The 16,387-nt window shown below is 44.3% G+C and overlaps 1 protein-coding gene across 1 annotated transcript in view; it reads right to left on the bottom strand.

Moving 5' to 3' along the window:
• The window catches only part of pde9aa (phosphodiesterase 9aa), a 56,388-nt gene that overhangs the window by 13,848 nt on the left and 26,153 nt on the right, over positions 1 to 16,387 (bottom strand). Inside the window, 4 exon segments of the mRNA XM_034110331.1 lie at positions 15 to 21; positions 533 to 617; positions 14,136 to 14,206; positions 14,408 to 14,462. Of these exon segments, the coding sequence (XP_033966222.1) occupies positions 15 to 21; positions 533 to 617; positions 14,136 to 14,206; positions 14,408 to 14,462 (218 nt within the window).

The raw sequence follows: 16,387 nt of genomic DNA, 5'->3' as shown, positions 1-16,387 counted from the left end.
AGAAATATCATTACATCAATACTGAAAATTCAAAATTACGTATCAAAAATACATATGACATGTATTCGAGTGGTACATGTACTTACTCTTATCCTAGAACTGCCAGTGACCCTAAGTAATGCTTTACCAATTGAATATGTTCCTTTTTGATAATAAAAAAATCAAACGCCCTTTATTTTAACATTTCTTTTTTTATTTCATAATGGCATTTTTCAATTGACAATTTGTCATGCCACTTTCTTATTTTCTAATGTCATTTTTCAGGACAATGGTGTTGTCATGCCTGCTCATCTTTCAGCCAATCACATTGGCCCTACGGCCCATAAGGCCCTGACAGCACTACTTAGCACCTTCGGCGGGTTTTCGGACAACTGAGCATGTTGCATCAAAGGCTGAGTGGCATGGCAGTTCAGTATCAGCTGTTTGTCCAGGACATGTGGTCGCTGTGTTAATAAGACAGCAGCGAGCCCAGCTCTGTGTTACTCTCTTGAAAGCAGGTGTATTCAGTGATTGCTCAACGTGTTGCTGTCACCTGTTGGTTCTTGATGCCATCTCCTCACGGAGCTTCTTAATGTCGTTGCGACATTTCTCTATCTCCACCACCTTCATCCCCTCCACTGCAGACAGAGAGTCATTTATTCACTCAGTTCAAACTGGCCTATAACTGTTCTTTTGCCATTTGATTTGTTGTTCAATCAACAGTCAATTAATGCAGCAAAAAAACACATTCCCTGCCATTCATGTACACCCTACTTATAAAAAGCTTTGGCACAAATCTTGACATTGATGGATTAAGCAAGCATTTCATATTTTGTATAGCAACCATGAACCAAGAGTAGAGTTAGCTTCATTAAAGCAGGTGAACGGTTCCATCGAATATACATGCAAGTAAACAGTGAGCTCTTGTTTTGTGTAGAACATGTCCAGGTGTGTGAGCAGACCCTTAAACTGTGGCAGGGCCAGTTGCAGGTGATGAGTGGGGTTATATTAGGCTAAGCTGTCCCTCAATCAGAGCAGAGATCAATCAAAACATCATATACTGTGATGACATGTTGGATAATGATAAGGCTGCAAGTCACTTGTTGCTGTGCTGCACCAAAAACCCTCAGCGGCATTAGTAAGCTAGATATTTAAGTCTGTCAGTGCCCAATCAGATATATGAAGTCAACTTTATGCTACCATAGTGAGTGCCCATAAGTGATTCATAAGTTGAGAGACTGAGAGCAAGCAGCAGGGTTGGAGGATGTCTGAGAGTTGGTGTAGGCGGGGGGAGAGAGAGGGACAAATATCCTGCAGCTGTGGACCATGAACGCCCACTCCCCGAGACTTCAGCATTCTGAGGAGTCCAGCATCAGTGATATGAACAGCTGTGTGTGGAGTCCAGCAGCAGTGATATGAACAGCTGTGTGTGGAGTCCAGCAGCAGTGATAAGAACAGCTGTGTGTGGAGTCCAGCAGCAGTGATATGAACAGCTGTGTGTGGAGTCCAGCAGCAGTGATAAGAACAGCTGTGTGTGGAGTCCAGCAGCAGTGATATGAACAGCTGTGTGTGGAGTCCAGCAGCAGTGATATGAACAGCTGTGTGTGGAGTCCAGCAGCAGTGATATGAACAGCTGTGTGTGGAGTACAGCAGCAGTGATATGAACAGCTGTGTGTGGAGTCCAGCAGCAGTGATATGAACAGCTGTGTGTGGAGTCCAGCAGCAGTGATATGAACAGCTGTGTGTGGAGTCCAGCAGCAGTGATATGAGCAGCTGTGTGTCAGAACTCTCATATGTCATCATATGACTTGCTCCTCCTCTCTTTGCCTCCTTCATCAGTCCACCTTTCTCCAGCTCCTATTAGGGAGGTGACCATGGCGACTAAAGTCATGAGAGGATGGAGATCTGTGTGGGCGCCACAATGTTGCCATAGCAACCAGGTATCCAGGCAGTTGGCATGCTTGTGTGAAGTGGCTGTGCGTCAGATCTGAAAGTATTACTACAGGCTACCTAGTTGGGGAGAGTGGGAACTGAAAGAAATCACTTTGAGTGTTGGAGATCATTTTTCCACTAGTTCATGAAACAACTGTCTGTTCTGCAGCAGTTTAAATCCAATGTGCCTTGAATTTAATTAATTTAATTAGTTTATTATTCATTGAAACGATGTAAAAATAAACAATCTGCTTCCAACTATTTAGTATTTAATGCAAATCCAGTTGAAAGGTATGCATTTGAGTCCAGGTTCACACTGAACACTGTCAGTCCATACCTGTGGATCAGAGCACCGCTCTCTGCTCCAGAAGGCTTTCTTCTGTAGAGTTAAGGGAAATTGCCATGGTGACCAAAGCAAACTCAGGCCATGATGTCATGGTGACTGAAAGGGTCATTGTGGACTATTAGGAAATGGAGGCACATCACATGGAACCATATGAGGTCAGAACATAAGAAGACGTTTACCAAAAAAGCTGCAACACATGTGTGTGAAGGCATTATGCATTACACACAGCCCACACACGCATGTAGAGACACCAACACGCACACACAGACACACTGAGGTCGCACAGCAAACACCAATGGTGTTATGCCATCAGTTGCCATGGTGAAGCCTGTGGCTCCATCTGCTGAGCAACAGTTCTGCTGGAACTCTTGTCTTTTTGTCTCTACTTGAGGATGTATGTTGAGAGGGCACATTATGCCCCTTTTCCATCAAACCGGCTCCGGTTCAAGATCCGTCCTTGTGCTTTTCTGGTGCTGAACTGGTTCTTCTCTGTAGCACCACTTGTGTTTCCACCGCTCAGAGCCCGACTGGTGCTGCCGCTGCTGCGTCATGACGTCACAGTTTACGTTTCTCCCAAACGCCACTCACCACAACAACAATGGGGGACTGCATCTGGTCGATGATCGTGTTGCTTTTAATCGTACGAAGCCAGATAAAATTAAATAACTACTTCTCAACCCTTGTACTTTTCTCCAGAGTGCCGTGGTTCATTGTTTATTAATGTGGTTCAGCGGCATTTACCGACCGCTGCAGTGCTGCTCGTCCACCGGAGTTTATCTCCCGTTAACTCACGGAAGAGTTCAGTCTACCGTTAACTCACGGCAGCGTCCGCTGTAAAGTAGTGATGGCGAGATGAAGCCTTATGAAGCTTTCCAGCCAATTGGTTTGCAAAAGGGTTCATCTCATGAGGCTTTATTTGAGCACAACCCCCCTGTTGGTCAACATGTGTAAAACAGGCAGATATGACATCTCAACAGTGTGATCTTTCTTATACTGAGTTCCCAATGAGTAAAGCCTTAGAATAACTCTAAACAACCAACATGAAATCCTATTTTCATGTAATCAATTTGTATCAATATTGTACACATTTATTTATCTCTCCATTTATTTATTTGTTTATTTATTTATTCCTGTATTTATTTATGTATTGCCTTATTTATTCATGTTTTTATTTATACATTTAGTATGCATTTATATATTTATACTTATATCATGTTCCATCCTCCATATACAGTGGGGCAACAAAGTATTTAGTCAGCCACCAATTGTGCAAGTTCTCCCACTTAAAAAGATGAGAGAGGCCCGTAATTTTCATCCTAGGTACACCTCAACTATGAGAGACAGAATGAGAAAAAAAAGAAAATCCAGAAAATCACATTGTCTGATTTTTAAAGAATTGATTTGCAAATTATGGTGGAAAATAAGTATTTGGTCAATAACAAAAGTTCATCTCAATACTTTGTTATATACCCTTTGCTGGCAATGACAGAGGTCAAACGTTTTCTGTAAGTCTTCACAAGGTTTTCACACACTGTTGCTGGTATTTTGGCCCATTCCTCCATGCAGATCTCCTCTAGAGCAGTGATGTTTTCGGGCTGTCGCTGGGCAACACGGACTTTCAACTCCCTCCAAAGATTTTCTATGGGGTTGAGATCTGGAGACTGGCTAGGCCACTCCAGGACCTTGAAATGCTTCTTACGAAGCCACTCCTTCGTTGCCCGGGAGGTGTGTTTGGGATCATTGTCATGCTGAAAGACCCAGCCACGTTTCATCTTCAATGCCCTTGCTGATGGAAGGAGGTTGTCACTCAAAATCGCACGATACATGGCCCCATTCATTCTTTCCTTTACACGGATCAGTCGTCCTGGTCCCTTTGCAGAAAAACAGCCCCAAAGCATGATGTTTCCACCCCCATGTTTCACAGTAGGTGTTCTTTGGATGCAACTCAGCATTCTTTCTCCTCCAAACACGTCTAGTTGAGTTTTTACCAACAAGTTCTATTTTGGTTTCATCTGACCATATGACATTCTCCCAATCCTCTTCTGGATCATCTACATGCTCTCTAGCAAACTTCAGATGGGCCTGGACATGTACTGGCTTAAGCAGGGGGACACGTCTGGCACTGCAGGGTTTGAGTCCCTGGCGGCGTAGTGTGTTACTGATGGTAGCCTTTGTTACTTTGGTCCCAGCTCTCTGCAGGTCATGGACTCGGTCCCCCCGTGTGGTTCTGGGATCTTTGCTCACCGTGCTTGTGATCATGTTGACCCCACGGGGTGAGATCTTGCGAGGAGCCCCAGATCGAGGGAGATTATCAGTGGTCTTTTATGTCTTCCATTTTCTAATAATTGCTCCCACAGTTGATTTCTTCACACAAAGCTGCTTACCTATTGCAGATTCAGTCTTCCCAGCCTGGTGCAGGTCTACCATTTTGTTTCTGGTGTCCTTTGACAGCTCTTTGGTCTTGGCCATAGTGGAGCTTGGAGTGTGACTGTTTGAGGTTGTGGACAGGTGTCTTTTATACTGGTAATGAGTTCAAACAGGTGCCATTAATACAGTTAACGAGTGGAGGACAGAGGAGGCTCTTAAAGAAGAGGTTACAGGTCTGTGAGAGCCAGACATCTTGTTTGTTTGTAGGTGACCAAATACTTATGTTACCGAGGAATTTACCAATTCATTCATTACAAATCCTACAATGTGATTTCCTGGATTCTTTCCCCCCATTCTGTCTCTCATAGTTGAAGTGTACCTAGGATGAAAATTACAGGCCTCTCTCATCTTTTTAAGTGGGAGAACTTAATTGGTGGCTGACTAAATGTTTGCCCCACTGTAAGTGAGGGTCTGAGCTCTCATAATCCCATCATGGTAATATGAGTGTTGTAAAACCGTGAAGTGTCAGTGGTTCAACCCGATCTGAAGCACTATCTGAAGCAGTCACGTGGTATCGACGGGCAGCGAGGCTTCGTTTGTCAACGACCTAAAACGATACACGCTTCACCAAAAACGTCTGTACTACTGTAAAGTATTCACTGTCTGACTGGCACACAAGCAGCTGATAAATATCCCCCATCCCCATAAGTGAATGTGTTTCAGACTGAATTGACGCTGTTTGGCATCACAACGCTGCTATTAAAGTTTCTCTGGTATAACTAAAATCATGTTAGCATAGCAACCGAAGCTAATCTGACTATGTTGACTACTTGTTGCTATCCTATTGTGGCATAGGCCTAAGCCGTTTTCTACAGGCACATTTTACCAGCGTAGTTTTCATTATGATTCTACTTGTGATAGTCGGACATGACAACCTGTGTAGCCCATGTATTGATTTGTAAGAAATAAAATCAATATTATTAATCACTTAGGACTACTGGAGACAATCTAAAATGCCAGGTCATCATGTAACCAGAGGAAGACCCCTGATTGATTGATCTCACTTCCTTCTATTCACAAGAAGACATAATGTGATCATAAACTAACAGAGCCTTGCTGTCAGTCCCAAATAAACAAACATGAGGCATTATCTCACTCAGGTTTCACGACTAGTGTGTGATCAAAGTATCTACTGTTATTATGTGTTCTGTTGAGTGGTTTATCTGGTAATGTGATATGAGAGAATGTTATTTGGATACGCCACTAGAGGGCGACTGAAGATCACATGGACACACATGTGCAGACAAAGCATGGATGTATTACAGAGTGGTGCAGTGACGAGTCCTAAAACCCGGAATTGAGTTAGCATTTTACCACCACCGGTTCCCTCGTCTCAGAGCCAATGGGATTTCTCCATAGGATTTTGTAAAATAGCTCGAAATAAGGTCTGTGGTTAACACAAATTCAAGAGACGGATCACGTTTTGTTCCACGACATTAAATACATCAGCAGTGACCCCACTGGTGGTTTTTGAAGAGTTTACGTGTCTGAAAAAGTATGGTTGTTAACATGTGGCTGAATAGGACTACAGAACTTGTCGAGGATGTTGTACGATAAATTAAGATGAACCTTTATTAATCCCCGAGGGGAAATTCAGTTGTACAAAGCAGCAACAGGGTAAGCGTGAAAAAGCAGGACAGCAAAGATTCACACAGATTAATAAAATCAAAAATAAATAAAATCAAGAAAAAATTAAAATGATAATAATAATAATAAAAGACTATAAAATAGGAGATGAGTACAAATAAGAGTAAAATAACTGTCAGCATATGTACATATTTGGTCATCTAAGTTATAAAGTACGTGATTACGCCGAACAGTAAACACTCCTGCTAAATTTGTTTGCCCTGTTCTGCTTGAAAGCAAGTACCCAGAGGTGGGAGTAAGTCATACATGTACAAGTCATGAGCAAGTCTCAAGTCTTAACCTCCAAGTCTCAAGCAAGTCTCAAGCAAGTCCCAAGTCTATGGGCTTAGATTTGTCTCATTTGTAACAATTATTTGTGTGTAAATATGTGATTAGTAAATGTAAAACACCATCCACAAATGCAGTTAAAAGGTTTATAAACTCACAAATAAATGTGCAAATGTAAAACGGATCTGCAAATACGCTAAATATTTTCACAAATACAAAAAAGATCTGTGAATACTATATCACGGATCGTCTTTTTACACACAGAGTTTTGAGACAAACTTTCCGCCGGTCTCGACCGAAATCTGCTCGTGTCACTCGGTTATTTTCGGACACCACGTGATCTGCCGATGACGACATTTCCGCATTTCAAGGTTTCAAAGTAAGAGCATGATGGCTTCCCTCTGGAGTCGACGCTCGCAGCGCCCTGTCGAAGTGCGCATATTCTACGTATTTAATCAGATATTTTCCAATTATAAGGAGTACAAATATCATGCAGATAACCACCGAATCGCTGGAACTTTAGCTTTCCAGCGGTACCTATTGTGAGACTTTACCCGACGACTCACAGCAGCCAATAAGGCCGCTCAAAGCAGCTTGACTTTGCGTTCCACTGTGTGGGATTTGATTGTATTGTATGTCGGTCAAGTAAATCTCTGGCAGCTGCAGCTATGTTGGTCTGAAATGACAAATGGACACTCAAGAAATCACTAAGGTCCTACCGACGCATAAACACCTATCATTACACCGACCAAGAAAAAAACATAAACCACGTGTCTCCCATCAGTGAACGTATGTGAGGAAACAAGACAGAGACTGAGAAAATGGCAAAAAAAAACACAACAGTTACAGACGCACTAGAGATTATTTTCGCTAGCACACGTGAAAATGGAGCATCAGAACCAGAAGGCTTCGCCTCTTCTTCTTCTTCTGAAGAATACAGGGACAACGGGACACTTATGTCCATTTGGACATCAGCCAGCATCCTTGGTATCTGTTGTTCACCGAGTTGATTCTTCCCCCATCCATCTGGATGTTTCTTGGCATCTCTTTATGACCATTTATTTATGAGTTACTAACATTTATAATTTGTTTAAGTTATATTAAGCCTTAAAGTTATGCATAAATTAGGGCGTGGTCACATTGAGTGACAGGTAATTCCAGTGACTGCTGTTGTTAGCTTCCTGTCTCTCTGCTAGCATTAAGTGGGATAATACTGTAGACTTTAATACCGCCAACATGAAGAAAGTTCTGCTGAGATACTTTTTAACACATCGGCTGTTACACGGTCATCTGCTTCATTGGGAAATGCATCGATGACGTGGTACCGAAGGTTTCAGTACGAACATTCCCTAATCAAAAGCCCTGGATAAACGGCGAGGTGCGTGGCAAACTGAAAGCGCGCACTATCGCGCACAGAGCTGGAGATTTGGACGATTACAGGAATTCTAGGTATGAACTCCGGAGAGCAATCAGCAGCGCCCATCTCTCCCAGATGAGCTGAACAGTTTTCTTGCACGATTTGAGAGCAACCAGGCTGGGGGTGCAGAGAAGGATCAGCAGCCCTGCCCTTTTGTCTTAAACAGGGCAGATGTGTGTAAATCCTTTAAAGGGTTAACCCACACGAGGCTCCTGGACCTGATGGCATCCCTGGCCGTGTTCTCAGGGTGTGTGCAGTTCAGCTGGCAGAGGTGTTCACAGACATCTTTAACAGGTCCCTGCTGCAGTCTGTAGTCCCCACATGCTTCAAACACTCCACCCTCATTCCTGTCCCCAAAAAGACTAAAATCACCAGCCTCAGTAGCACTCACCTCCATCATCATGAAGTGCTTTGAGCGGTTAGTCAAAACCTTCATCACCTCCTCCCTCCCTGACTCTCTGGACCCCCTGCAGTTTGCCTACAGAGCAAACAGGTCCATCACCCACCCCCTCCACACTGCCCTCTCCCACCTGGACCAGAGGAACACATATGTGAGAATGCTGTTCATTGATTACAGTTCAGCTTTCAACACCATTCTGCCCTCCAAGCTGGTCATCAAGCTCAGGGACCTCAGGCTCAACAGCGCCCTCTGTGACTGGATCCTGAACTTCCTGACGGGCAGACCCCAGGATGTGTGGGTGGGAAACATCACATCCTCCACCCTGATCCTCAACACCGGAGCCCCTCAAGGCTGCGTGCTCAGCCCTCTCCTCTACTCCCTGTTCACTCACGACTGCATGGCCACACACAGCTCCAACACCATCGGGAAGTTTGCTGACAACACGACCGTCATCGGCCAGATCACAGACGGCGACGAGACGTCGTACAGAGAGGAGGTCGAAAACCAGACATCTTGGTGCCAGGATAACAACCTCCATCCCAACGTTATCAAAACCAAGGAGCTGATTGTGGATTACAGGAAGCAGCAGAGAGAGGGACACGCCCCCATCGCCATCAATGGGACTACGTGGAGAGAGTTAGCAGCTTCGGGTTCCTCTGTGTCCACATCACTGAGGACCTGACATGGACTCTTCACACCACCACCATCACCAAGAAAGCTCGACAGCGGCTCTTCTTCCTCCGCAGGCTGGTTCTGTTGCATCTTACTTTGCATTTCATGTGAGAAATGTGTATTAGGTAAGTGTGAATGTTATAACTCATTCAAAAATGGACATGTGTATTAAACTTAAAAACAACGCATCCTTTCAGTAGTTATAAATGTTAGTGACTCATCAATAGATGGTGATGTGTTTCACACTTTACAATAAGGCTCCCTTTTGGCAGTTATAAATGTTAAACAAACTATTCGTAAACCCTTTATAAGGGTAGTCTTACCACCTGGTCTCCTGCACTGCTTTTTTGCACTTCTGGTCAGATGCCTAAACTTACATTTCGTCACTAGTACATGTTTACGTAATGACTATAAATTTGAATCTGAATCTGAATCTGAAGAATAAACAGAATGACTATATAAAGTGAGTGTTTTTTATAAGTGTGTGGTTGCATTCTAGTCACTTTGCTCAGCTTACTGCTTGTTACAACTTTTATTTGCCGTACTCAGTGTTGGGCAAATACTTTTTGCGGTAACTAATAGCGTTACTAGTTACCTATTCCCATTAAGTAACGCCATTATAGTTACTGCGATTTAAATGGGTGCGTTACTGCGTTACATTATGTGATCCAACTGAACCGAATCTCCCTGCGGATTTAACTTACAGGCGAATACACACACACACACACACACACACACACACACACACACACACACACACACACACACACACACACACACACACACACACACACACACACACACACACACACACACACACACACACACACACACACACACACACACACACACACACACACACACACACACACACACACACACACACACACACACACAGCCGGCTCTAAGCACCGGAAACCGGTTCTTAGCTGACCCCACTCGGCTGCCCGGCAAGAACCAAGAACCAATACTTAACGCTTACGTCGAAGGGGGCGAGATTAACCTGAGCAATAACAGTTAATGAAGAGTACGGCAAATACAAGTTGTAACAAGTAGAGACAAAAAGACAAGAGTTCCAGCAGAACTGTTGCTCAGCAGATGGAACCACAGGCTTCACCATAGCAACTGATGGCAGACTGTGGAGGGTACTTCATTTTGCGGAAGGAGCCTCATCTGAAGGGCAAATGCGGCGCACCTAAAGTACTCGTTACTTTACTCGACATCCTCTCTCTGGATTCGGAGGTCCTCCTTAGCTATTAGCTTCACGTTAGCATGTTGTCTTTGCAGGTGCTTGTTGGGGTTTGACGTTGTGTTTGCAGCAGTGGATAAAAGCTTCTGGCCTGGACACAGTTTGCACCTCACCGTCACATTCCTGTCCTTTCTTCGGACAAACTCAATATAATGGGCAGACCTCCACCCCTCTCGAAAGTTATCGCTGTTGACTCAGCCATGTTTATGCACTGGACGCAGTGGCGGCACCAGAGATTTTCTCTAGGGGGTGCTGTGGGGTAGCTTGATGTTTCATAGAGGGTGCTCAAACATTAAGGGTTTCCCATTAATGCACCAGTGCTACAGTTGAATTTTCTACTGCAACACTCCCCACACGCACACACAGTGCACCCGCGACTGTTACAATGAAAGCTCAGTAATCAGCTCACGGCATAAGCAGGGGTAAAATGCTATTTTTACAAGTGGGGGGTGGACCCGTTTGAGACCCACTGAGATAACTAGACTAAAGTTAACTATCTAAACACTGAGAGTCCTTTACTTCACCTGAGCTGAGGTTATCTGAGACTCTCAGTCTGACAGGAGAGAGTTCTCCCTCCACCTTGTTGTTGAAAAAGCTCCTTATATCCGTTAGCTTGGCTAGCTAGCACCAGATGCTAACCACAACGATCTCCGGTAGATACCCACCGGTGCGCGAGCTCTCGCTCGCTCGCGCACGCACACAAAATGGCTCGTGCCACACACACACGCACGCACGCGCGCACACACACACACACACACACACACACACACACACACACACACACACACACACACACACACACACACACACACACACACACACACACACACACACACACACACACACACAGAGCAGAGCTTGAATGAAACACAGAGATCCAGAAGTAAGCTACTTGTACTCACGAGGCTATTATGTGCAGAATCCCTCTCGCGTTCAGGTGGTTTTGATTGAGTGTCCACATGTGGACGTTTAAGGACTAAAAAACGATAAATTTTTCACTTTGCTGTTAGCAAATAATTTGGCGCTCTAGCTAACAGGAAGTCACTCCAGTGTCACAAAGTAATTTAGCCTATGGGTAGGTCAAAAATCTAATGGGTGCTGGCCATTGGCCTAATCATATCACCTGTGTTGGCTTTATGTTTTTGGTCAAAAATGTGTTTGTTTCACATTTGCATTGATGTAATCAATAATTTTTCTAATTTAATTTAATAAAAATAACACACATTTATTCGGGGGGTGCTTCAGCATTCTCAATGAACTTCTCAATGAACCATGAGGCCAAAATGGCTATCTGGGCCCATAGAGAGTGCACACTTGCATTTTGCTTAAGTCCCGCTTCAAATTCGCAGCGTCAGGGCCGATTTCAGAGTAGTCAGATTAATGAAAAGAGAAACTAACTCTGGATTCAGTTATTAGTGCATTTTATAACTCTTAGACCCTAATGATTTATATAAGGGCTATACAAGTGTTTGTACTGGGAAGTTGATTTAGTTAGTATTACCCTTACTTTCAGATTTGTCTTTCCCAAAGGCCATAATGATGTCACAGAATGACACATAAATTGTAGTCCCACCGTTGGGCCTTTTTTTCAACGCCGCCGCACTTCCTGGTTTTGGTTGCAGAAAAATACGACTCAGAGAACCATTTCCTAGATACTATATGTTTAACATATAAATTCAATAACTTTATTTCTGTTCAGAACTGCTTGTAAATATGTAATCAATCAATCAATCAATCAATCAATCAATCAATCAATCAATCAATCAATCAATCAATCAATCAATCAATCAATCAATCAATCATTATTGTTTTATATAATCATTAAACATATGTAAATAAGTCACTATGAAAAAATGATTATTTTTATGATGGGTTTTATTTGATTCTACGTATTAGTGTGAAAATGAATCTGCTATAGTGCCATAAAAAAGTTTACAATGGAACCGACTCTAGGTGTTATGCACACATCTTTATATTATCAAACCAAAACTGTGTGTGCAAAGTCATTCAGCTCGGCAGTGCAATACACACATTTTCTGCAGGAGAGCAGAAGTACCAAGCAATTAGCAATGTGCATGTATGGAGGACAGATCCACAGCTCAGCCAGGGGGGACACTTGCAGCAATCTGCGTCTGGTGGCTGACTTAACTGTTAACTCAATGAACAACTGACATATTCTGCCTAACCTTTAGCTTTAATCACAGCCTTACTAGGAAGGAAGCAATGATTGCATAAACGATAACTGATTAAATGTTCCTGCAGGTAATTACTCTAGCAGCTGACCTGTTGAGAACACAGACTGATATTATAAAAAAATATGATGGTAGGGAAACTTTATTGATCCTATTTTATTGCTGACTTTGATCTTTAGAGAATTGAGACATTTACATGATACCCAGTGCAAAGATGCCAACAGGCATGCAGGTAACGATGTAGGCTGCTGCAGCATAGTGAGCACAGCACACTTCCTCCTCACTGTTATCCACACCACAACCTGGAGAGGGATACAGCTCAGCTGAGGGGAAATGGCCTGACCATGAAGAGGACACCTTACTTTGCCCTCTGTCAGTCCAAGTGGTCAATGTTCATTAGATGCTAGTAATTGCAGCTGGTCAACAGCCTCTTGAGATGTTTTAGCAGACAACATAACGTGTATCGTCCACTTATCTAATCGCAGCATCATAAAGTGTGGACACCATGCACTGAAGGCATGCCGTTATCTCACACTGCGCACACATCGCTCCAGATAGAACCACTGTACTAATAATACTTTCAAAGCTAAGTGAAGTCCAGAAAGTCAAGTAGCATATGACAAAATGTTTCTTTTGACAAGACACACTATTTAATCTCCCTTAAGAACGGCTTATAGACGGAAAGTATATCATTGGATCTTTTCATGTGTTGGGTCGGTCAGAGGGTTCAGAGTGAGATATCTCAACCACTGCTGGATGGATTCCACAAACATCTTGTAGGAACATCTCTCCGACTCCAACCCCACCTGCAGGTCTGCTTCCTTTGGGTTGACACCAATTACCTACACAACCAATGACATTCCCGTCAGACTGAATTGTCTTGTTTTTGTAGTGCTATCTATCACTATCTTAGTACACTAAGATAGTGATACTGGTATGCAGAGCTGGAAGCATGGCCCTCAGGTTGGACACAAAACACCATGCTTTTCTGAAGAGCTGACATGCATCATGCGTGTAGAAAGCACCCCAGCTGTGTCCCCAGAAGCACAGCACAGGGATAGCATCGCGCAGCTCAAAAGTTAAACATAAGCTCACACACAGCCTAATTTGCAAAGAGAAATTCAGGACAATCTTTTGCCAAGAATAGCTTTGGTGTCTGAACGTTGCTGATACCTACGTGGCATGTCTAACAGTCTCTGAGAGCATCGTCAATGTGAAAGAGTAGAACGATAATGGGGTATTCCCATAAAGCTGACATGTATGAGACGTATGAGAGCACTCTCCTGCTGCAGACTGGACTTTAAACGGTATGAACGTTTCCAAAGTGGACTTTCAACTGGATTAAAATGGAGTGTTGTCTATAAGGGACTTACTGTACTTCTTTGGCACTCGCATATCTCAACCACACTGCATGCAATGCACATAGATCAAATCCAAATGATTAGCACTGTTAGCTTAGCTTTCACACCGGGCAGGAGCTAGGTCAGTTCAGATGGGGAAGAATTGATTCAATAACATATTCATAAGCCCCTTTATATATTTGTGTTTGTTGGTGAGCGAAACAGCTTATGAAGAAGGTGTACACCTGAGAATGGGGGGGGGCTTACGTTCCACTCTTTTCTCCAGCATGGCCAGACGGTTGCTGACCTCGGTCTTCAGCTCGTTGATCTTGAATGCCCTGCAGGCAGATGGAGAGGGAGGGAAAACAACATCTGAACAATAAATATTATTGTGTATTTGTATACAAACATATATACCTCAATCAAAGTTTATTTAATCAATCATATAAGATATAGATACCGATATAGATATCCCTGTAGTGCTCCATTGTAGACCATCAACATGAATGAGTTCACGGTGAAGGTTTGATGCTGCTTACCTGGAGAACTGTTCTGCCACCTGCGTCAGTACATTCTGGAAGAGTTCCTCTTTATCTGAGGAACACACACACACACACACACACGCACGCACGCACGCACACACGCACGCACACACACACACACACGCACGCACGCACGCACGCACACACACACACGCGTGCGCACACAGACACACACACACACACACACACACACACACACACACACACACACACACACACACACACACACACTGTCAGCAGCCTGTTGCAGTCCAGTGTAGACAGCTTGAATCCACTGAGGCAGAATGTTTCATAGTAAATACTATAGCACCTAGCACGACTACACGCTGACATGAACACATGCAGAGCTGCAGTGAGCTACTCCGAGGGCATCAGACGTCCTGAGCAGCAGAGGGCCGAGCCAGTAGAGGGAGACGAGAAGAGCAATGTCCTCTGGTCTCACCGTGGGCAGCAGAGGGCCGAGCCAGTAGAAGGGGAAGACAAGGAGCAATGTCCTCTGGTCTCACCGTGGGCAGCAGAGGGCCGAGCCAGTAGAAGGGGAAGACAAGGAGCAATGTCCTCTGGTCTCACCGTGGGCAGCAGAGGGCCGAGCCAGTAGAGGGGGAAGACAAGGAGCAATGTCCTCTGGTCTCACCGTGGGCAGCAGAGGGCCGAGCCAGTAGAGGGGGAAGACAAGGAGCAATGTCCTCTGGTCTCACCGTGGGCAGCAGAGGGCCGAGCCAGTAGAGGGGGAAGACAAGGAGCAATGTCCTCTGGTCTCACCGTGGGCAGCAGAGGGCCGAGCCAGTAGAGGGGGAAGACAAGGAGCAATGTCCTCTGGTCTCACCGTGGGCAGCAGAGCGTCTGCAGAATGTCTGACAGCTTGATATGTTACAAGCACTTCTGATCCCTCTTCCCGTTCACTGGCAACAGGCTGCACTCACTAACACAGCCCTGCCATTGGCTACAAGCTCCACTGTTGTGGGCAAAGTCCAACACCACAGCCAATAAACTAACAGCTACGAGAAACTGTAAAAAGAAAACAACTATGTAGTTTGTACATTGTGTCATTCACATTCCCTGTTTCACAGCAGGTCACAGGTCAGAGGACTGAGAGCTCCTCTCTCCGGTGAGGAAGCTGCTTCAGGGCTGATCTCACACATCACACGGCATGGTTCTGTTGCAGCTGCTTCAGGGCTGATCTCACACATCTCACGGCATGGTTCTGTTGCAGCTGCTTCAGGGCTGATCTCACACATCACACGGCATGGTTCTGTTGCAGCTGCTTCAGGGCTGATCTCACACGGCATGGTTCTCTTGCAGCTGCTTCAGGGCTGATCTCACACGTCTCACGGCATGGTTCTGTTGCAGCTGCTTGGATAACAGCTGTTTGAGTGGGACTGAGTGCTACTGGCTAAGAGGAGGATTCATCACTATTTGATTGGTTGATTTATTTAGCCTTCTAAAGTGACCTCTTACTTTATAAAGGAATTTGGCAACTTCTCATTTTTAACACTTTAAAAAAACAGAAGAGGAGAATACACACACTGAGCCGTGTGCTTGTTATGTCAAGGCCTTTCCACATCTGTCACACCTCTGCAGGGAGCACAGCTTCAGACTGAGACATCTGATACATATGTTTACATGTGAACAACAGCCAGGGCCGGCCCTGACCAATTTGCCGCCCTAGGCAAGATTTTAGCTGGCGCAGCTTTAAAAGAAAAAGAAGATTGGCTGAATGAACTCTTCCTTAATGGAACAACGCAGTCTCCTCTTGTTGCAGCTCTTGTTGACCTAGTTACAGGTGTGCGTATGGTGATAAAATGTCTGAGCGGAGGTGAGGTAAGGCCGTGTATTATTTTGTACATGAGGCAAGCATTTGCATATCTCATTACATTTTCCCAGCTCAACAAGATATATTTTGTGAGTATTGGGCAATGATGAGAATAAACTGACTTCTTATCTACTATTTTACGTGTTTGTTTGTATAATGATTCC

This window comes from Pseudochaenichthys georgianus, chromosome 21 (genome assembly GCF_902827115.2).
Source record: "Pseudochaenichthys georgianus chromosome 21, fPseGeo1.2, whole genome shotgun sequence".
NCBI classification, from domain to species: Eukaryota; Metazoa; Chordata; class Actinopteri; order Perciformes; family Channichthyidae; genus Pseudochaenichthys; species Pseudochaenichthys georgianus.
This window is presented reverse-complemented; position numbering and strand designations above follow the sequence as displayed.